The 25403-nt window shown below is 26.6% G+C and overlaps 1 protein-coding gene across 1 annotated transcript; it reads right to left on the reverse strand.

Moving 5' to 3' along the window:
* Positions 1-3401: 3401 nt before the first annotated feature.
* Positions 3402-24480, reverse strand: LOC119678083 (all trans-polyprenyl-diphosphate synthase PDSS1-like). Its single transcript, XM_038089737.1, has 6 exons — positions 24326-24480; positions 23619-23760; positions 21505-21594; positions 8125-8256; positions 7780-7974; positions 3402-3722 (listed from the first exon to the last, which is right to left on the reverse strand). The coding sequence occupies exons 1-6, from the start codon at positions 24379-24381 to the stop codon at positions 3501-3503; spliced, it is 837 nt and encodes a 278-aa protein (XP_037945665.1). The 5' UTR covers positions 24382-24480; the 3' UTR covers positions 3402-3500.
* Between the last annotated feature and the right edge of the window lie 923 nt (positions 24481-25403).

Raw genomic sequence — 25403 nt, forward strand, 5'->3', positions numbered from 1 at the left:
TTTTTAGCTTTTATTGTACTATAAAAAAAATCGTTAAAAAGATTAAGTACTGGATTCGATGATAGATACTCTGTGCAGTTACTTTAATTGAGAGGTTCAGTTAGACGTTTAGAAAAGAAAAAATTTTAAAGCACCCCAAACGATTTCTAAGAATTGTTGTTTATGAACTATTAACAGCAATTTTTAAAAGCAATATACTTAGAAGCGTTTAGCATGAGACTTAGTCCTTGAGAAGTTTATAAATTCTAATATCACACGAAAGTTTTAAAAAGTATGCTAAATGTCTTCTGAGAACTTCTTCTAATTGATCCTTCAATTCTAAAAGTTCAATGCTTCGTTTTGGAGTATAAAATTATATACGTACGCATTTCCTCCTTATCTGAACTAAGTCACTTTTTTATTTCCTTCTAGCTTTTATAAAGGTGACATCTTTGTCCTTTACCTTAAAAAAATCGATTGCACATTTTAAGAAAGGAATGAATACTAAATATCAATATTAAGAATATATTTTTAAAAAATAATTCAAGAAATTAATCAAGAAAATTCTTTATATGGAAAATGCTAACAAACACGTCAAGAAAAAAATTATCAAAAAGTTCATAGTCCCATCTTCATGTTTTTAATAATAATGTATTTAGTGCTACCATTTAGTGAAATCAGAAACCTTCTAGTTTAACAAATATTCTATTAACTTAAGAGAAGATTTATCACTTAATGTTCCATCTTTCTAACAGTTACGTATATTACACAAAACTTTTGTAGAGACGAGTTTCAGCGTATGTCTTCCTACTGAATAATGACCTGTACCAATTTCTTACTCAATGCTCCAACGATATATTAGCTACTATACGAAACTGTGGTTGAATCAAGTTTAACATTTTATCTTTCTATTAAATAAAAACCAATGTCAATCTATCACCCAAATTATAATATAACTATAATAGCTACTATATAAAACTTTTCTAGATTTGAGCTTAGAAAAAATATGGTTCTAAAGTATATTATTATGAAGAGTATTTTTTGTGATTACAAATATTTATGATCATTAATATGACCATTCTATTTCTATAAAAATTTTATCATTTATATACTATTATTTTTTGTAAATTTTTTTTTTTGTTGTAGAGTAAAATATTTATAGCGCCATTGCTGTATTAGAAAGTAAATAACTTATCAAGTTACTTACTTATTTCGATGTAGAATAACTCATAGATCTGAGTTATTCTAACCCGGGGTCTAGTAGCTCCTTCCAGCCAGTTCAATCATTGTCGTACTGTCGCTAGTTAATAATACCATTTTATTAGTCCCTTGGTCATTCAGACATATAGTAACACGTTTTCTACCAGTGGGTACCGAACTAAACACTCTTCTAACCAGAACATTATATCGAGTTCACATTATATCTCGGTTGTTCGGAGAAGAGACAGTATAACTTCTGTTGTAGCACTTTTCAGGTTTATCCAGATCTAGTCTTAAGCATAGGTCTCATTCCAGATCATCTTCTATATGGATATCAGTCAATTACTTGCATTTATCAATGTCTCAAGTTAGTTTCAAAACACTCAGTCCACTCCTCGAAATTGCAAGATATATGGAATTAAAAAAACTTGACATACTTGGAAATTTATTTACATACCTGCTTACAACAGCATTTTTAAAATAATAAGGAAAATTTTCTATAAGATTTTTTTCTTTTGTTGTTCTACTAATAGGTACACTTGCGTTTCTCTATTTTCCATTAAATATTAAAGCCATTCATAAAATTCAATTGAAATTGTTTAATTGTTATTATGTTCTGCCTTAAGACTACTACGCAGCACATGCATTGCAAATAGCCAAGCAAACAAACTCTAAACCCATTTGATTCATTTAGGATTGCACTCTGAACCGATATTTCACTTTTTTTTCCTCTATCTAACACTGCAGATTATTTGTTTTTAATTTTGCTTCATAAAAGTATCGTTCTGTTTAAACACAGATACAGATACTCTGAGTACACACTGAGTGAGTATCTGTGTGTGTGTTATCATAGAAGTATTTCCCTATAGCAGCTGCTCTCAAACATTGTCCTTGTGAAATACGAAATACTCGTACAATGCAAGCATTTATTGCACTGCAGCAGTTGCCCATATTTATGGTTGAACTACTCCTCTGCTTTGTACACTTATGTGCTAAAAGGATAACTATTTTACATTGCGGACTAATGTGCTAAAAGGATAACTACTTTTCTTTTGTATAAAACTAAAACTAAAGGCAAATATCAATATAGCACCATTTTAATTAATATTAATTGCCGCGCAAATAAAAATATTTTTTCTTAAATCTGACTTTTGCAATTAAAAAATTTTATTGGCAATAAACTATTGACTATTAATTAAAAAAAAATATAGCAATTCTTGTTTTTTTTTGTTTTTTACTTAAATTAAGTTTTTATTTAATTATCGTTTACCATTGTATATCATTAAAAATATCAACATCATTATAAACCAAAAACAAAAAATATTTTGCAGTTACAAAATTGTAAACATTATTAATATTTAAATTGTATAAATCTTTATAAAACAACATTTTTAAAAAATTATTTATATTTGTATTGTACTAATTTAAAAAACAATTTTTTATATATATATATTAATAATTTTAACATACAATTAAATTGTAAACTTTGACTAAGTGAACACAATTTTTAGAAAATAATAACAATGCGAATTAAAGTATTTCAATATCGAGTACAATCAATATGCTTAATTTACAATTAACATTATTTGTTTAATAAATTTTTAATTTAATTAGCTTAATTATATGCAAATATTCGCATCAAAATTTTATTTTAAAAAAATGTTACAAATTACGTTAATTTCTCTTTTAAAATTGCCACATTAAATATCAATAGAATTTATAATTATGTACAATTTTTACATAATATTTTTGTTTTTCATTGTGTATTTTTTTTATATTAAATAATTTTTTATAAATATAATATTATTTATAAATTAATTATTACGTTACATTTATAAATTATTTTGGGTTTTTTTATTATATATTCTTATAAAATTATTTTTCATATCTTCCATTTACATAAATTATATACAATTTTAAACTTAACTTAAATTTAGGTGATTTAACAAAATGTATTTTTTTCATATGTTTACCAAAATTTTATATAATTTTTGATTTTAATAAAATATATATAAATATTTTTTACATGCTATATGTATATATATATATATATATATATCTATATAAATTTTTGTTACATTTCCCTTCTTTACATTTGTGTTGCTTTAATTTTTGCATTTTTTTATTGTGTAAAAAAATTAATAATTTAAGCATTTCACTTATATTTATAAGTGAATAAATAAAAAACTAATATAAAACTACATTATTTTTGTCTTTCTTTGTTAGTAAATTTTGAGTTGCTATTATTATTTTTATTGTGTTCATGATTTTTATTTTTGTATTCTGCATATATATATATTTACATATATATTGTACATATTTTATTTCATACGATTAATGACTAAATCGGCCACTACTTGTAAACCCTTCTGGTAAGGTGACTCAGTTAATTCCTGCGCTAATCGTATCGCTTCGATGCAATGTTTTTTGGCCAAGAATCGTGTCTGTTCTAATCCATGTGATTTGTGTACTAATTCGAAGGCACGCTCAACGTCACCAGGTTCACTAAACCGTCTCATAATCATGGGATTAAGTTCAGGATACTAAAAAAAATTTTTAAAAATTTAATATTAATACTTTTACTTTGATTTAAATTGCTAAATAAAACAAAAAGGATAAAATATTATTTTAAAAATATTAATCAAATTGTATTTAAACGTCAGTTATGACGGCAGTGACTATTTTACTTAATAATAACTATTATATTTAATAGAGAGGTTTTGAACAGTAGAACGGCTAGCCAAAAATTTTTTTAATTATAATAATAAAAAAAACTTTTGTTATTATAATTCACTTTTGTTCGAAACCTATCTAATAATAAGATTTGTAACAGCGAGGAGCAACTGGTTTAAGAATTTGCTCTTCTATCAGTACCAAGTGCTGCGAACCATTCCCATTAGAATTTCATAATTCGTAAAAATATTTCGCAAAGTGTTTTTCAGATGAATTGTAGTTTGTTAGAACATTTACTTCATTAAGGTAATGTTATTATTGTTGTGGTAACCCGGAAAAATGTGCTAGTATAGTGCCTTTTGGAAATTGTGATACTGCATCGCCGATAGTACTGATTTTCGGGCCGTTCATGAAATGCTCCGAAGCCATTTGTCTACGACAAGTGCAGTTCACTAATCCCATAGAAGTTTAATCGTTTACAAGAATATTGAATTGATATAAGTCACATCAGAAAATTGTAGATTAATAATTTATTTAAATAAAGTGCTACTTGAGAAAGTTATTTTATTCATAATAAGATCGAAATCACAATATAGCTATTTTAATTGCTACCAACTCAATGTAGCACCAATAAATAAAACTCACAGAGCTAACAATGTGTTAAGCCTAATTTCCATTTCTAGGTAACTAGTAATTTAATTCTATAAATATAGAATATAACACTTAAAAAATATTCAGAACATTTTTATAGTCATAATTTAATAGTATGTTAATATTTTTTATAGTTATAAATTCTAATTATAGAACTTTTCATAAAAATATTAAAATAAAATTTATTAAAACAAGTTAACAAAAATTGAATACAGTAATAATATGGAAAATAAAAATAAGCAAAAATATAAAAATAAAAAATAATATAAAAATAATATAAAAATAAAGTAAAATAAAATTAAGATTCAAAACAAATATGGAATAAAACTGAAAAGAAGTGGATACAAAATTGCTGAAATGGCGCTTCGAACGCCATCTGTCAATCATATTTGTAATTAAAAACGAAAGTACTAACTATATTGATAAGGGCGCCCATATATAGGCCATTACAATATTAGGTATAAATTATAAATAGTTCGTAAATGGTAAGTGCAGTATTTTAGTGCAACATGACGCAATTCTCATTGATATACAAGCGAGTATCTGCCTACCTTTTTTGCCGCACCTGTCGAACTGCCAACTATTGACGCATTTAACACTTTTTTCTCCATTTTCTTTACTTTGTTTTTTTGAACCTATTCTGCTACTGTGCTTTCTTCAAGCAGTTTATAACAGTGGCAACAGTAGCCACATTGCCACATTAGTTGACTACTAAGTAATGCTCGACACGTGCATACAAATAATAACATACCTTGCATGATAATTAAAATAAATTAATTGAAAAAACGAAATTATTTTTTGTCTTCGATATTAATGTCAAATTCCGAGTTGTCTGATGTAAACCGAAAGCAACAGTATTTAAGTGCTATAATAATTTTTTAAACCAATTAATATAATTTTTATTGCTTCTTGAAATTTTATACATTTAATTTGCAGTATTTATGATGATGTTTCATAAAAATAAATAGTAACTGCTTTGGATGTACTTCCTTATGTATTTATGACATATTTATGACATATGACATACCATAATAAGTTTTATTAAATACCGAAAGTACCGTATCTAGACAAAGTGCAATCACAATTTTATAATTTGTTATTAAAAGTAAGTATAAGAACCATAGAAATGTTATACTAATTGATAGTCAGACAGCAATCAATGCACTCAATTGTCATCAGGTGACATCAGCTGAATGATGGACTGTCTTGATAAGCTGAATATCTATCACTAAAAAAGTGAGATATGAGTCCTATGAGTTGCGGATTACGTTGGATTTTCCATTAAGATTGCAAGAGAAGAAACAATTTCGTTGCTTGTAGATCTATTATGTAGGTTAGATATAATAGTAATTTTTTCTCCCTTCGCGCCGAAAGAAGAAGAGAGGGTTAAACTGGGACAATATACTAGTGTTAACACACTGACCAAAACTAGTTCAATAATATGTGACTTAATACAATAAAAAAAAAAAACAAACCATATAAACATAAATATTCTATGTAGATATTTTGACAAGGCCCTGTAGATTAATCTTGTATCTACAATATTATAAATTTAATGCAATGGAACTTATACGTTTCGTGAAGAAAAAAACGACAAAGAGAACTATACCTAGTATTGATGCAGATATAAAATAAATCTTACTTCATTTATATAGCTGAAGTCACAAATATTGTTAAATATCATTTAAATATCCATTAATTATCATTTAAATATCCATTAAATATCATTAAATAAATGATAGTTCATGTACTCAACTATATGAGTATGGTTAGAGGTTTATGAGATTCGCAATTTATGCCCAAAATCTTAATCAAGAGTTCAGAAATTAATCAGAGACTTGAAGATTAATTATGTTTGAAAAATTTTCAAACATTTTCGAAAAACTCCATTTAGTTTAAAATACTTATAGTATTTATCTGATCTGATGTTTATAAATCAATAACTTATTATCTTGCTATAGATTTTCTGATGTGGGCTACCTACTTCCAATATATAACTTTAGTTATTTAGACAAACCATATTTAATATATAGTAAATTGTATGAGTACATGTTTTTTTTTACCACCATTTATTTCACAATGTTTTTATAGCATTTTTCTCATTTCATTTTTATACATCAATACCTCATGTCTTGCTAAAAAATTGTCCCAACTATTATGCACATATTTCTAGGATCGACCATATTGAAGCAACCTATCTACTTCTGATACACAACAAATATTATGAAGCAATTTAGAGATAAACCATTGTATGACTTTTTAGGATTTTATGTTTTCTATGAGACCCACACTGCATGGACATTAAAGTGAAAGCTCGCAAATCGGAATATTTCGTAGTAATTAAAATGATTTCAACTGTTTATATTGACTATATAAGTGTTCTTATAATACCTATAATGATCAGTGAGTTTTACTTAAAAGTATTACCATATCATGTATTAGACTACCTTTTTCAGAATTAAAACAAAAAGAATATTTTTACTGGGATGTTACATTTGGCATATCAATAGATAATAGATGTAATACAATTACAAAAAATTGTATTAATATTCTGTTAGGGGTTTTCTAAAAAACCTTCAAATTACATGACGAGTACGAATTATCATGGAAATGGATTACACGTGTTTGTGCCTAATTAGCAAATCATTTTGAGAATAAAATAAAATTTGTCAGTTCTTAACAAAAGTTAAGAGATTTCCGACTTACAAATGTTATACTAATATTAATGTCTTAAGATATTTATTCAAAGAAAAAAACAGATTTACTTAGAATACAAAAAATAAATAAATAATATTAATGTTAATATTTAACAAAAAAATTGACAAAATTATTAAATTGCTCGCATAAAACTTAAGTGCTCATTGCCTATGCATATAAACACTCCTTTGGTCTTTTATTGTTTATATTGCCTAAGTACGTTTGTGGGTTTTAAACGAATATTAGTTTTATTTAAAATAATAATAAAAATAGTAAATATATGCTGGAGACGCATAAGGAAATGGAAATAATGACAGCAATAATATAAACAATGCGTAACATATCGAATTGGAAAACCTAATGAATTATATACATAAAATAATACGCAAAAAAAAACCCAGCAACTTTTTTTTTATATATAATTTTTTTAACAAAATGAAAAATGTAGTAATTGCAATAAAAATGCTAAATAAAATGACACAAATAATTTCACGTATATGCAAAGTGCATGGGAATGCAATTATGTGAAGCCACTAATGCATGTATTTTGGTCATGCACTTGTTATATGAAACACTTACCTTTTCGCATGCAAATAAGACTGGCGCCGTTGCAAGCCCCAATTTCAGATCAGCTGCTGTTGGTTTACCCATAGTCTCTGCGGATGAGACAAAGTCCAGCATATCGTCTACCAATTGAAATGCTAAACCAATATTTCTGCCATATTGGAACGCTAATTCTACAACATTATCATCAGCTTCAGCTATGACCGCTGTCTGTACGAGCAGAAGAAGAGGGAAGATTAACATTTTATGAAAAAATTGCTTATTTTTTTATGCATCATTGCATTTCAATGACATAAATTGCAGTACTTTGCCATCAAAATGCACGCATTATCCGTGCATTTACTCTAAACAAGTACTTACCGCTTTGAGTGCGTTCGCAATCAATGAAGCCGTCTTCCGGTACGTTTTTGTAAGGTAATGGGCAAATCGTTCATTTTCAGTTTCTTTTGAGCCAAGTTGCATGAATTCACCTTGAACCAAGTCCGTCAAAATCTAGAATAGAACAAAACGCAAAAGTAAATATTTATTTTAATTTTTTTGTTAACAAAATAATCGAAATATATTATTAAAATGAAAAGAACTATTTAAATATAAATTTATAGAATATAAACTTAATTTATTGTAATATAATTTATGTTGTAATGAATGCAGTTGTTAACACGCACGTAAACTACTTAATTTAATTAAAACAACTTAGCTTTTACATTTTAATGTTGATTATACTAAATGTTTTAGCACAAGGCTTTGTTATGGAAAAGAGAAACTTATATTTCTAATTAAAACAATAATTATATTAATATTTAAATTGATTTTGTATTTTACTTAACGAGTTATAACACCATCAAACATAAATATATGTATTTAATATTTACATAGAAATATTATATGTTCTAAGGTTGTTAACAATATTTCTGCATATTAATGTCATTCTAATTTTTCCAGTCTATTAACTATAAATTATTTTGAACTCTAGCAATATTAAATAATAATGTATAATAGTACCCTTCATTATAAAAAATAAATAGGAAATAATATATATAATAAAATTTAATAAAAGAAAAATGAGATTCAACTTCTTTGAAAACATGTTAAATAAAATATTAAAAGATTATTTATAATTGAATAATCTATTATTATTAATTATTATTAATAATCTATTATTAAGTTAAGTAATTAGATCTTTATGTAAGTGGAATAAGTAATTTAAATAACAATATCAAGTTCGATGGATAATCAATATTAATAAATAACAATATAATTAAACACCATATTAACTTTGTCAAATAACATGGAATAAGCATAAGGTAAAAATACAAATACTGTTATTAACATAACATTTTTATGCTATATGTCATGTAACATGACATATGTTATGCTAGTCGTAAAATTTTGTTGCTCATACGCTACGTGTAATATTTGGAATGAGAATTAATTTTATATAAGACAAACAACTTACTTAATAATGTTTTCTATTTTGATAAACATTTACTTGGAAGTATAACTAGATATTGCTATGGAAAGCCGTACAGATTTATAGTAGTATTCTTATGAACTTGTTAAACAATATATTAAATATTTATAACCTTATGCTTGGACTGGTAGTTAGTATAGCTCAACATATTTATTATTCATGCCGCAAAATCTTAGTATAATAAAAAGAAGCTTTATTTTCTATAATAATGTAGATCATGGGTTTTATATATAAATAATATATAAATATATAAATAATGCAAGTGATTCACTTTCTTCGGTTGAATTCAATCAATCATAATCCATGTTATTCGAAACTATTTTTATTTAAATACATCTAGTATGCAAAAAATTAAATTGCTGATTCCAATTTATTTATTTAATAAAAGAAATAGGGCTTATGTGTTACTTTAATAATACATTTTAAGTAGTACTTAATTATTTTCCTGTTATCTGTTACTAATATTTGATTTTTTTAATTATTATAGTTTTTTGTTAGTGTTATTATACAGCTAAGATAGTAATAAAACTTTTTAATCAATTAACTAAATGTTAGTGGAAGACCTCTAATTTTAATTAATTTTATTTTAATACTTAATTATATAATAATAACATGAAAATTAAAAATCAGAGCAACCTTCGTTAAAGTGTTTGAATGGCAAATTCAAAGCGATTTTAAATAACAGAGTTTAAGCAACTGATGTTTTATTTTTCTGTGTTAGATTTCGTCTGAGTGAGTTACATAGTTTGTGTTTATAAAGATAGATTTATATCCAATACAAATTTTATCCACCTAAATTGTTTAGATTCGCAGAAAGTCAGTATAAAAAGTTTCCTTTGCTTTTTTTAAAAATATAAAACCAATTTGAAGACAAGTAAACATATAGAAGGACAAGATCGGTTTACCGACAAGAAGTATATAGCAAAAATATCAGACAAATATGCTAAATGTAATCATTCAAGCTGTTAAAAAATTTTTAAGATATTTCACTTTCTATTGATAAAAACGTCACAAATTTGCCAGGATAGGACACACACTAAGCAAACCTATCGGTTTGACATCGCAAATGTGGCACTCTAATATAATCCACAAGGCAATAGACGACTTGCAGAAGGTCCACACTAAACGAAGTTAACATTAAAAATTTATAAGATATTTGACTTTATATTAATAAGAACGGCGACATGTAAATTTTGGTTCAACAGAAACAAGTACAGCAATATTAGTGAATTGCGAGACGACACGATGCAGTGCGGTAGCATATGACGCCGCACAAGACTTAATAATATAATAATAATTATTGACAAGAATCTAGAAAGTTTCATTCGTCTTCTTGGAAATCCAGGAACAATTTGAAGACAAACAAGAGAAACTAATAGAAAGATAAGAACTGCTTGCTGACAAGAAGAATATAACAAAAAAAAAAGACAAATAAGCATCAGCTGATCAAAAATGTATACAATTTATAAGATATGTGATATTTTCTTGATTAGCAGCTAGATAGTTCTTCTTTGACTATCTACATTCTGCTTTGAAATTGTAGGAATTGTTTAAAGACAATACAAAGAAGCCCATAAAAAACAAACAGAAAAATCAGATTATATGATCTGTCATACATCAGAGTATTTGATTTCTCATTCTGATCAACAATTTCTACGACTTATAAGATCTTAGAAGTTTTGTTGACAAGACTTTAGGTAACATAATTCACAAAATTTTAAGTATTTTGTTAATCTTTCATTTACCAAATACTCTTTGCATATCTTAATACAAAGCTTCACTTAAAACAGGGAAATACACAGACATAAAAGCAGGTATATAGTAGATCGCTAAATTAGATGAATTGATCTATTAAGCTGATCAAGAACTTTTATGATTCATGCAGTTGTTAACATATCTTTAACAACATCTTAAGCAAACTTAATTTACGACAATATGAAGAGTAACAATGTATTTGGTAGTATTCATTTAATTTTTGTTTGCTTATTTTCTATAAATACTAAGTCCTACTAAACGCTAAATCATACTTTACGTCTAATATTTATTAAATACTATAGCGTATTTTAACAATATTTTTTTTAAATTACTTATAGTATCAGACAAACTTAGGTTTTATAAAAACTTTTTAATAAATTATATTTCTTAGTTTGGTAAATTTATAACGTATTTAAAGGTGACTTAACCTCAAAGATATAACCAACTAAATAAATATTATATAACATTTGAAAACAATAGAATGTGGCTTCTAAATTTATGCCACATGTATGTAAATGCTAATTATAAGACTTCCGTGAATTCATTTAACTTAAACTACTCAACACATATTACTTTTCTAAACAATTTTTGTGCTAAAATTATTTTAACAAAATTTTAATAAATATTCACTTTCATTCGCTTTTAGTTTCAGTGAACAAATGCGTTCATTCATCTTTACTCAATGAGCATTAAATCACACCCAACAAAAAGTTGTAAACATTTTTGGCAAATAATAAAATTTTTTTTCTATATAAAAAGATATATTAAAGATGTGTACATATATGTACACTGCCATGTGAGTATTAAGTTTTTTATGTTATATATTTAAGATATAATTTTTGGAACCAATTTTTATAGTTTTGCCACTGTATCTACATTACAACAATTCGAATTTCAACGAATATTACAAATATGATTAAAATCCATTTATATATAGACGATGTTACATTTTTGGTGAAAACTTTGTAGCTCTGCAGGCAATCTTCAATTACAGACATAACAACAACACGTCCGTAATTAGACGTGTTATTCTAAAACAAGCTCAGAAGCAAAATAGAATAAGAACTTTTAAGCACTTTTACATTAGAGGTTTAAATGACAGAAACTGTAATGTATTTTATTTACAATATATAACATACAAAGTAAATGAGAATTACAAAAAAAAAAAAATTTTAATACTCAAAAATTATAATAACCTCAGAAGTAGTTATCTAACTGAACTTTTAAACATTACTTGCAAATTGTAAAAATTTAATAATTAAAATATATATAAAATAATTTTAATACTGATATATGGTAATACGTGAAACAGCTGGTCAGCCAAAATAGCTAAATTTTATTGTTTTAAAATTTTATTGTTGTAATTTACTACTGTTTTAAATAACTCTCTTTTACAAACAATAGCTTATATTAAGAATTTAGTTTCTTTCGTCAAAACTGACGTTAAAAATCAATTTAATTTTAGATATTTTATCAGCACAGGTGCTAATAGGTATATATTTTTATGACTTTATGATTCACTCATTGTTCTATATCATGTGTATAGATTAGATTCGATTAAAAGATCGAGTTTTGAAATAAATACTTTTTCTTGAAGTCATCTATTGCTAGATAGAGACGAGCTATTAACCATTCTTTAATCATTCTTTTGTGTGTTATTCTTCTTTAGTTGAAGACTATCAACGAAAACAACTATTGCATGTTATGAGTTTTAACTTCATGTGTTTTCCTTGCTAAGGTCTTTTGATTTCCAGATGAACTTAAGCCGTTTAGAGATGGAACTCAACAGCCTTAAAGTTAACAGGGTAGTCGAGCTACTAAACATTGTTCTCAATATAGTTCCCTTTTGTTGTTCTTGTTAAACCATTTGATCTTCCAGATGAAGTCAAGCTAATCTGATAAGTCTCTCTATGCTGTCTCTACTATGACAGTGTAGAAATGGTATAATACATATTAAAGTCGCTTTAACTGCTTTCTTGCTTATAGGCATAGAAAATGGAAACACTAAATCATGGACACTCGTCTACAGTCCATTCGGCGGTTCAAACATCGTCACTATAGGATAATAAATGGTTAATACTTCCGTAAGCACAGCAATAACAGGCTTGCTAAAAAACAAGTCTTTCGTACAAGAGAAAGTATACATTCGTTCTTCTCTTACCTAATCTACAGAATAAAGTTTTAACGACTGTTGTTGTCTCAGCCATTAATGCACAAACCATTTATCACTGCAGTTTTTTAATTTTTTTAGATAAAAATGTTTAAAAGTTTCAATCTGTTTCAATCTAAAGAAGCAGATGATAGTGGAAAAATTAAATTTAAAAAAATTGAGGATAAGTATACGAATATTGTTCCTACTTCAGCAGAACAGAATTGAGGTTGCTGGTGGGATATTTAACGGGTCACTATGGACTGCGTTATCGCCTAAACAAAATGGGTCTGTCCGAAGAGTTATATTGTCGACTTTACTTAGAAGCAGACTAGACTTCTAGTCGCATTCTCTGTGACTGGGTTGAGAACTACTCTCCCCTTTTGACATTACGATGTCCTCAACGGTCGACATTCTGCCTTTCATTCGGAAGGCGGAATGTCTTCTGTTCGTTTAGGGTCTGTTGCAGCACAAAATATCAATCATGGTCGCAGTGCTTTATTTCTATTTCTATACAGATGTTGTTGACACCTAATGGCACCTTCTTATATTATATTAAGAGAAATTGAGATAACTCATTAGTTATCAATTACAATGCTTACTTAAATTTTAATTATTAAATATTTTGATTGTAATTCGATGTAATTACTATAGTTTACATAACGTTTTAAAGATTAAGTGTATATAATTTAAAATTTAATTTTCATTAAACAATTAAATAAGCAAATTGCATTTTAAAATAGTAAAATTAGCATCACCTCCATTATCGGCTTAAATTACATTAAAGTACATTTATAGCAAATTACTTTTCAAATATAAATTATTTATATGAGCCATTGTTTGGCAACTGCAGCATGTTACGACTTTTATCTATACTCGGTAGGGTACGGTACGTTTTCCATGAAAGTGTTAACGATGTGACAATGCGAATCACTATAATTTCACTAAGGCACTGTCTGTCTACTGGCAAGTGAGTGCCAATACAGTGGATTCAAAGCATAAATTCGTGTCATAAATCTTCAAATTACTTTTACACAAAGTTTCGTAGATACATTATTTGGCTGGCTCGGTTGATTGTGCGCTGTCTCACGCTTGTTTACATCGCACTTCGCCATGGCACATGTTAATTTTACAACATTTTATTGTTGCTAACGAAGTGTTGCCGGTGCCAATAAAGTGCAACAGCATAAATAAATAAATTTATAATAAATTTGGCTAAAACTGTACAAATTTGTATGCAACCTTAGTAGTTTTGGCAGTATAAACTGTGCACGGCGTGCAAATATTTAAAGACAACTTAGTTAGATACTTAAATATATAACTCTTTGTATCCTTTTCATTCTTATTGCTTTCTTACAAATATTGTTAAAAATAACTATAATAAAGCTTAAAGCTGAAAGTGCCAAATCTGAATTTATTAAATTTAACTAAAATAAAAATTTAACTAAAAAAAATTTTTTAACACTTATCTCATAAAAACTGTCAAACAAAAATACTTCATTTACATTTATGTTTTCCAAAATTTATTTAAAACAAAAAATCAAAAAAAAAAAAAAATAAACAAAAAAAAAATACTATTTACTAAGAGTTTCTTCTTCTTTTACAAAATTTTGTAGATTTTTAAAAATTTCTTTATTTACATAATTTTAGCTTACAAGTCACAAATTTCCATTAATAAATACGTTATATGGTTTTGGTAAATTCCGCATTGTTGCTTGTGAATAGATACATTAAATGTGAATAATCTTAGCACTTGTGGCCTCTTGTTCGTTATGAATTCCTTCAATTAGGGAATTAAATTCTACTAATGTTGTTCAAAAACGTGATCGAAATTTTTAGTTCATAAAATATTTACGGGAGTTTTGGGTGGTTATAAAAAAAACCATATTTTTTTGGTATATATTTAACATACAAACGTGTATAGATAAAAATAGAAAAAGTAAAAATAAAAAAAGAAAATTTATACCAGTGATAAAATTTGTATTTCTATTTATTATATTATAAATTAATCTTATAATGGTTATTGTGATTGTCAATTAAATTAACAAAGATATTATTGTTTTATCTAAAATGTCGGTATCATCTAACGAAACAAAATACTTATTTTTAACTGAAGAATCAATTTATACAAATCTACAATGTCAAAATCAAAAGTACACAGAAAAATCAAATGAGTAATTGTTCTTAAGCATATTGTCACCTTTAAGACTAAAATTCATTTTGAGACATATATATAATCCACCTTTATAGATTATATATTATATTGACTATGAGCATTTTCTTACGTATAAAACTAAAATCCATTTTGAGACATATATATAATCCACTTTTATAGATTATGATTGTCAGCATTTTGTCACCTTTAAAACTAAAATCCATTTTGAGACACATATATAAATCACGCCATAACCTGCTCTTAAAAATTTAACTCGGAGTTCAAGCTACTCTTAAAAATATATTTTATAAATAATTTCTAGAGTTAGATTAATAATTTTAAAAATTTTATCACTTTTTGATTATTTCTTCTGTCAATTTTTAAAGTTCTGTCGAGACTGTAACTCGGCACCGCCACCTCATGTATCAGTTACCATCATTGACTTAAAAAAAGATTAAAAATTTCGAGGCCTCTTTATTAACTGACAAAATAAAATAGATATTCTTTAAAATCAAGAATCAAAAATATATCCAAGTTGAAAGACATGTTTGGTTGATTCACTTCTACTTTTATGGCAGCACTCTTCTGCATCAAAGCTCACTTAAGGGTTACTATGGATGTGACATCATCTAACCCACAGACCTGAGTATAAATGATGTCTCATCCACTTAAGTGGGCTTTAATGTAAAAGACTGCTACTCTAACCTTATCTAAACTAACATCACACTTGAAAAAATCACAGCACGAAATCCATTTCTTAAGATAAAAAGAATATGGAAACGATTACGTTAATTGTAATAGGTACCTTCAAATTCCGTCTTATAACGTTGCCAGTTTAAAATTTTTTACAACGGGCTTCATTTGTTCACTACCTTACCACCTACTGAGATAGGTAACCTGAAGTCTTACTAACTAAGTTTACTAAAACTAACGGCATTATCACAATACTTCTCAAAGGATGCAGTGACCTGGTGACAAGTTTCCAAACCTTTCAATATTACCATAACGGGAGCACCAGATAAAGTTTATATAAGCAAACGTTATTATTTTATAACCACAAAAAGGAACTAAAAAATAACAATTCTTTAATGTGAAATTATAAAAAATCACACACTTCTCACGTATAATATGTCTACTTGATATGCAAAATTGAGAAACAACAGTCATATTGAGGACTAACTTTTATTGTTCTAAGACATTGCTGTTGATAAGTGGCTTTAAAGTCTAAATCCAACCGCTGTTGGAATTTACACTTAATGTTTTGACAGTAAGTAACATTAACTAACATTGTTTATTAATATTAGCTGGCACTTTCGTTCGTAGTTGATTCTGTTTTTCCCCTTTCTAGTACAGTTAGCTACCACACTTTGGCACACATTTGAATCTGGTATGCTCTTTTTTGGTACTGTTCGCTAGCACTTTTACACGTTTTTATGCTGTTTATGTGTTATTTACATTATGTTTCTTTTACTTATTTACCAGTTGTTGATGTTATTAGCTAGTATTTTGATTTTTGTTTTTTGCTTACTATAAATGATCTTAGAATGAAATTACAAATAATATCTAATGAAGGCAATACATAGAATTGAAGAAAAATGCAATTCAAAACATCTCTTATGTTTATGACCTGCATTGTCACAAACACACTTAAAATGCTTGTAAGCTTTAGAATTTGGGAAGTTGGAGTACAACACAGAAAGCAAGCTTCAAGCACTTTTTACATATGTAAAACTTTGTTATCTTACACTACTATGCTACCTACTAGAAATCTATACACAGAGGTTTTGCTTTGTTTTAACTCGCTAGAAATTAAATGCTCTATGTGTGGCTAATCAGATAATCAGAATAACCTTACCTAACCTAATATGAATACTCAAGCTATTAAATTATTTTTATTATTATTATGATATGCGTTTATTTCATAATATTATTTAAATCATATACTGTCATAAATATGACAAAACTGATATGTTAAAATTAAGATATTATAATGTCCATAGCAGCTAGCTCTCTTCTTTCTAACTTACCCACCGCCAAATGAAATAATTAAAAAAAGATGTCGAAAAATGTGTTCGAATTGTTTGCATATCTTTAAAGTATGCAAATAAAACGAAAAATTTGCCACACCTGTGAGCACGCCTTGTATATTGTATATTGCATATTGTATATTGTAGATAAATAAACGGTTGCGGTAGATTTTAGATGCAAACAAAGCAAAATTAAATTAAAATAAGGCATTAATAGAAATTATGTGTATGAATAGGAAACGCGGACAGACTAAGCTTTAAAATATGTATTTGTCATAAACATTTGGAAATCAACCAAACTGAACCAATCAAAAGTTATGCAATAGAAGTAGCCAGCACGTTTTACTATTTACAAAACCAAAAAAAAAAAATTTTTAAATTTTTAAAAAAATGTTTACACCATTCAGATATGAGACTTAGGGTTTAAGTCTTCAAATTAACTCGAATTCCAAAAGTGACATAAATTTTAATAAAATTGCTGTATTTTACGTGTAAGCGAATGCATTCAATGCAACTTAATTGTGACAAATTAATTTGATTATGCGTTAATTTGTTAAAATGTCAATTTGAATAATATTTTCAAAAAAAAAAAAAAAATTTGATTAAAATTTAAACAACTTTGATAAAAGCCGACTAATATTTTTTTGTAATTATTAATCTTTAAGGAATGTCCGCAATGAAGGAAGGAAGACAAACAACTCAGATAAAAATGTTGTTGATATGCAATCCAATTGCTGGTAAAACCGTCAGATACGATTAAAGTTTGTGCGTCTGCAATTCGTGCAATGCGTGCAATCCATCTATCCATCTACTGACCTTTAAAGTTGAACAAACGCGTTTCCTTGAATTTTTTCAATGACTTTTAAACTTGTTTAGTTTGTTTTTTTTTTGTTTTTTTTTGTTTATAAGGATAAAATAAACGATTTTTTAGTTGTTCGTAGTTGTTCATATAAATGTGTAGGTATCACGAAAAAATTAAAAAGAAAAACTAGTTTCAGAAATATACTTTTGTTTTCATATGCAGACTTACCCAATGCCAAGTAAGGTCAATAATAATATGGTATTTTCATTTGTACATATGGTATTTAACATACCCTTCACACTACATTACAAAGAGGATACATTAAGTTGAACAAAATGTTTGGAAAGCTGTAAAGAAGAACTCAAAAACTAACTTAACCTTATATTTTTAGACAGCAAGACCAAATATGGTCAATGGTAATATAGTATTTTCATTTGTAGATATGGTATTTGACATACCCTTCACACTGCAGTACAAAGAGAATACATTAAGTTAAACAAAATGTTTGAAACATGGTAAAGAGGAAGTTGAAAACTATCTTATCCTTATATTTTTAGACAGCAAGACCAAGTATGGCCAATGGTAATATGGTATTTTCATTTGTAAATATGATATTTATCATACTCTTCACACTACAGTACAAAGAGAATACATTAAATTAAACAAAATGTTTGAAACATGGTAAAGAGGAAGTTGAAAACTATTTCATCCTTATATTTTTTAACAAAAACATAAATCAAGTATTATCTGTCCTCGCATTTCTCTATAGTAACTGCCTTCATCTCTCTGTATATTTTTCTGTTTAAATCTCTATTATAGATTAAGATTAGCAGAACATAACTGAAAGATCAGTAAGCGATGTGGAAAAACCAAGTAAATATAAGCAAACAATAATCAATCACAAAATATATTGAAACCCGATTTGTAAGATTGGGGGAACAAAATTGTAGTCAATAAAAAATATATTGGCAACTAATTTAGATTGGGAGAATATAATTCAGACACAAGAGTGGGATGTATAAAACCAAAGATGTGATGTATAAAAAACAAGAATCGTCCAAAGTCGTAATAGCATCGAATTTGCAAAATTCGTAGAGGTTCGATTACTAGCTAACCGATAGATACCTATGTCAAAAACGAAGCAACTCTTTAAACCAAAATACATAAGAGTTGAAATAAAAAAAAATAAAAAAAAAGAAAATTTAAAACTATCTCTAATTAACAAATTCCATTATAGAAGCCTACAACCTAATGATTTTTGGGGAGCATTACAAATATATCTCCAAAAATGTTAAAAGAATTATCTCTATTAAACGTGCAGTTGAGTTTAAGAAAAAGAATCTTAAATCTCATTTCAAAATGGCTCTTTTGTTCTATCTAAATAAAAGAAATGAAAGCTATATTAACATCAAAATCCAACCATCAATTATCATTGAGTCATTTGGTCTATTATGATAGACTAAAATTATTTTAATCGATAATTTTATTAAACGTTAATACCTTAATTAATTAATTTTATTTCATAAATTTTGTTTGGTGTAACAATATTATTTCTTTGATGAACGTGTCTACTACCAATATGCTCATACCTTTCAACATTCGTTCCACTGAAGCAACAGATATTGGTCTCTGAAAAGTCAATTTTGTTGAGATGATATCTTAACCTGCAGTGTCATGTCAAAAAAGAGTCTAAAAACTCCCTATTTAGTCCATTTTATACTGCCTTGAATGCGTCGTTGAGACTTTTAACCTATCTTTGATTTTTGCTTTTACAAGTGTTCTATAAATTAAAATTCCTTCTAGAATTTATGTGTCGTATAATGTTTCTTTACACTATTGCAGATGAACAGTTGAAACTCAATACGTTTAAATATCGATAGATTTTTCCTGATTTCTGGTTATTTTCTATGACAACATTTGGCTAGCATAGTCAAATATTTTTTAATTAATATTTTTGTTACTTTCGAAATTCTTCAACTATCATAATTGTTTTCTCTATACATTTTAATACTAGCAATCATATTAATCGTTTGTGCTAAGAAATTTAATACTGTTTTGAACATTATTAGAATTCGAATGAAGATTCTTTCTTTATGAACTCCTAATTAGGAACGGATCGCTTTCTTATGGAAAATATATTAAAGAATTGAATACATATCTGTATTTATTCTAAACATATTGGGTTTATTGATAATATTTTCAAACAAATGAGTAAAATGTATTTTCAATTTATTGTCTAGTAATAGATTCACTTTTTCGGACAGTCTATAAGATAACATTATCCGAGGTCATTTGAGCAACTGTGCTCTATTTACATTTTTTAACTTAATAGTGATTTTACTATAAATATATCTGCTTTTTTATTATAACAGATATTTCTAAATATTTCACAATACCAAAAACAAAAAAAAAGAACTATAATATCCATTCGTGTCTCAATCCAGTGGCAAATTTAAATCGACAAAATATATATTTATTGATGAGAATAGTGTATTTATTGTTGTGAGAATAATGTTTATTAGTACGATTAACTACTAAATATTGCTTCCATCATACTTTTATTGTATTCTGTGATTTATTGAAATATGCAATTTGTTAAACATTTAAAAACTACTTTCAAATATTGATTAAAAGTCAGTGCAAATTGTATTTAAGAAATCAGAAGAAAAACATTACACAACTAACCAAACTAAATTAAAATTTTATTAACCAAATGTTAAATCTGTATAATGAATATTTAATAAATATTAATTAATTAAAAGTTGTAAATTTAAAAAAAGCAAAATTAAAAACATAAATCAAAACTTATTACATTATTCAAAGCCTACAAGGCATTTAACTACTTGAGGCAATAGTTATAAAAAATAAAAGAAGATAAGTTACGACTAAATTATAAACCGCTTATATTACAATTTGTAATATAAATGATTTTTTTCGTAAGTTTATTAAATATTATAAGTCTTAATAAAGTTCATTGACTTATAATTGGAAAATACTTATAGAATTAGATATGATAAAATGCAAAACTCATTCATTAAAATGTTAAACAAATTCATGTATTTCCCAGTTATTTGACAAAGTGAAGTCTTTCGTGAATTATATCAGTAAATACATAAAAATCACATGTTTAATTATATAGTAGACATATACCTAAATATTGTAAAAACCACAAAATAGGGAATTTACAATTTATCCCTCTCATTCGCAAACTAAAAATTCATAACTAATTTTTGCACGTACGTCTGTCTGCCTATCTTTGAAGTTTATTTGTATATTCGTAATTTTATGTCAAGCTATGCGCAAACTTTTAGAAATTATCATATGATTAAAAAATAGATATATAGTGTTTATTTCACATTTAACAAAAAACAAAGAACTTACTTTACTTAATATTATGGTCACATCATTACTTTTCAAACGTGCAATCATAATAGAAGCAACTGACAATATGTAATCTCCAGCCATTGTGACCTGTTAAAAAAAAAAAATAAAAAACAAATATAAGATTAAATCAAATTTTTTTTTTAATTGTAAAAAAGTTTATAAATGTTATAAATGTTATGATTTAAGTGCGAAATCAAAGTAATCTCATATGCCTGTATGTGACTCATAAAAATGCATTTAAAGACTTTGTGCAGCGCAAAATCACAGGAACACATCCAACTTTAATGACTCATAACCACAAAATACTTTACATTTACATTACGAAACTGTTGAACTTAATTAATTTATGTTGTGAATATTATAAAAATAATAGTAAAATTTTAATGCAGCAACTGTGCTTTTAATACTCTACTCTGTTAATCTACATGAAACTGTAAATATTGGATTTACTCGCGATTGTCAAGAGACCGTCAATACCCAGTAGCTAAAAACGTAGCTGTAATAAATCTCAATTAAGACGACACAGGAGCGCGCAACTGAATGGAATATAAAATTGCGAAACCTCAAATTTTTATTAATTTAGTGAAAAATAAAAAACAATTTAAGTAAAATGTTTAAAAAATGTTTTAAATATTTTAACTTTTAAAAAATGTTGCAGTGTAGTAATCTACTGCACTATGCAATGCAATTAAGTATTTAAAACATATTCACACATTAAGTTCATTATTTATCGGTGTGAGTTCTCACTTATTTAATTAATTTTGAAATGAAAATTGCTATATAAAATTTTTAAATTTTTAAAAGAACAACAACACATTTTTTATTATAAATAAATATTTATTTTATTATAAATAAATATTTATTTTATCATAAATAAATCTTTTATTTTAACAAAAAATGAATTTCCAATAGCAGCAAAGGTTTAAACACAAAAAGGATTTAATTTAAAACGAATTAAAATTAAAATGAAAATTATTAAAAATGAAATAAAATTATTCGCCTCAAAAATTTAATAAAAGATGGAAATCATCTAGCAGATGTAGGCATCTTTACAAAACTTAGCCACGTTCTATTAAGAAAAAATCCAGTACTCTCATTGAGTTGGCCTATAGGAATATAAATCCTGTGATAAGTTTCTTGACAGGTCACAGGAGATTATGGAACTATACTAGAAAATTAAATCCTCCATTTAAACAATCCTATTACAACTGTGAAGAGGATAATGAAAGTGAATCACTTCTTCTCAGTTACTGCCCAACGTAAGCACGTATGCAGGGCCGATTTTTAGGTTTTGCCAAAGGTTCAGGGCTTTTTGAAACACCAGAGTTTTTTGTATGCAAAAATAAATGAGTGATCACTTCAGTGCTTGAACACCCGACACAAGCTGTATAATCTTCCCGTATGGAACATTTTGCATAATACTTTGTCTTTTTTCAATACTAAAACAGACAAAGCATCTGCTCAAGAACATCTTTCCATAGTTCCATAGTTCCTAATTCTATTCAGATATCGCAAAAATTATATAGTTTGCAATATTCATTTTCTGCCGTTTTACCAAAAAATTGAAAAATCGCATTGCAGTTTAATTTGATCACCTTGTAACTTGACTTTCAAGAAGATAAATTTGAAGTAAAGAAAGAGTGAATTACCATAAACTAAAAAAAATTTATGGTTATATTATAACAACCGAAGCTTCCCATTTTAGTATAATTATTAAAAATTTTTAACTTAATCTCTTCACAGAACATTAATTTATTATTTTTATTAAACATAAAATATTTCTAAATAAAGATATTTAGAAATATTTCAAAGCATATTTAAACCAACAACTATCGTGGTTAATCAACCATGAAGCTACTAAGACTTGCATTTACTTACATAAATAGAATTTATTACCACAATTGCAACCTCAAAAGGTCGCATTTGTGCCCAGTGAGTAACTCAAAATATTAAATTACTAAAGCATTTAAATAGCTTTTACATCTCAACTTAATTAAAACTAGAACTACTAAAGTCAGCGGACCACAAACTATGAGCAGATGACCACATAAGAACCATGAACCCAGAGAAGGTTCACAGTAGTGCGCGTAATCTTTGTAAATTAATCTTACCTTTTTATGATTCCACAGCGCGTTAACACTGGGCTTACCACGCCGGAAATCAGATTGATCGATAACATCATCATGCACCAAACTGGCAGAGTGCACCATTTCAGAAAAAAGCGCAATTTGTCGTTGTTTGTGTACCAAAAGGCTGCAAAAAAGATACAAAAGTATTAAATATGGTATTTTTAAAAAATTTTGTTTTTCTTAAATTAAGTTAAATTGTAATTACACATAATACTAGCGGACTGACTGACTATATATACATAGTGATAAAAATAAATTTTGAAAATATATGTCTTAATGAAGTTCATTTTTTTTATTTAAGCGGATTTATGACTATTGTTAAGTAACATCTAAATAAAAAAAATTAAATAAATTTTTGGTGTTTGATTACAAGAGTTGAAGAGTTGCAGGCTTGTGTTAATCAATTTATTGCGGCAGTAAATTTTACAGAAATTAAAAATAATGTCTTGTGCAAATAATTTTTAGCATAAAAATGTTTATTGTAAATTTCATAAAGTTTATTTAATAGTTGAATTTTTGAGTGATTTTTTTTATTTTATTTTTTTATTTTTCTGGGTTGGTTTTGTTAATTTTAGTTTCCTTCAGTTTGTTTACAAATAAAATGTGTGTATGAATTATTTATTGTAAAAATATAAAATAAACAGCAGCAAATAGATATATATATAGTACATACAAAGTGCTATGCTTACCTTGATTCTTTATTTAAATGATAGTTTATCGCTTTGGCCATAAGCATTGTTACCATGGGCCTCAGTGCTTTGCCTTGTCCATCAAAGTAATACGACGCTATTTTATCAAGTTCGGGTTGACGTGTGCCTTGTTGAAGAAGCTGCAAAATGTGTTAAAATTTATTAAAAATAAAGTAATTTTTTAAAATCATTTAAAAATGTATATATTTCAACTAATTTAAAACAAATTAAAGCATTTCTATAATTGCTATTTAATGTGTAGAATTTTCATTGATGTATGTTAAAACCGTGTAGCGCGACCGAGTATGTTTAGTAATATGTGGTAGTATAATCAATAACAATGAAATTATCATCATTTCACGGATAAATTGAAATCAAAGCATTTTAGACTTTACATTGACTTAAAATTCAAGGTTATAACTAACATTAAATTATATTGATATAGAAAAGATTTTACGTTTATTTAAGTTTAATAAACAAATAAATGCCAAATATTTTTAGGAATACCCATATGAGAAACTATGACATTGATCACGCCGTTGTCTATTTTTGATAGGATCATAATTAATTGCATAAATATAATTTCAATTATATTATATTTAAACAAGCGCATCGTTGATTTTAATATTGAATTTTTATATTACTATATATGAAGGACATTAATTAAATCAATAAAATGTATCTCTAAAAGCATATTCACATATTCCAATGAATTTAAATATTTATGAATTTATGAATTAGAAAATAATATGTAAAAGTAGTATAATACTAATGTTTAGTCGTATAGTTCTTTGATGCAAAGTTTTTTTTTAGATACTTATAATTGTTGAAGAAACTTACTAAAATATTGATAATAACAAAAATATTATACTGATTCAAATACTATGTAAATATTTCTATCTGTTTAGGTAAGCATAAGGTTCAAAACTGCAGGTTTCTCTTTATATAAATTAACATTTAGCTCATTAGCATTAACCGTGTTTTATATTTAGCGCGGATACGTATGCGCTTAAGTTTTATATGGAAAATATTACACATAATTATATGCGTTATATCCGCACAAGCATATATAGAAAAA

This window comes from Teleopsis dalmanni, chromosome 2 (genome assembly GCF_002237135.1).
Source record: "Teleopsis dalmanni isolate 2A chromosome 2, ASM223713v2, whole genome shotgun sequence".
Taxonomy (NCBI): domain Eukaryota; kingdom Metazoa; phylum Arthropoda; class Insecta; order Diptera; family Diopsidae; genus Teleopsis; species Teleopsis dalmanni.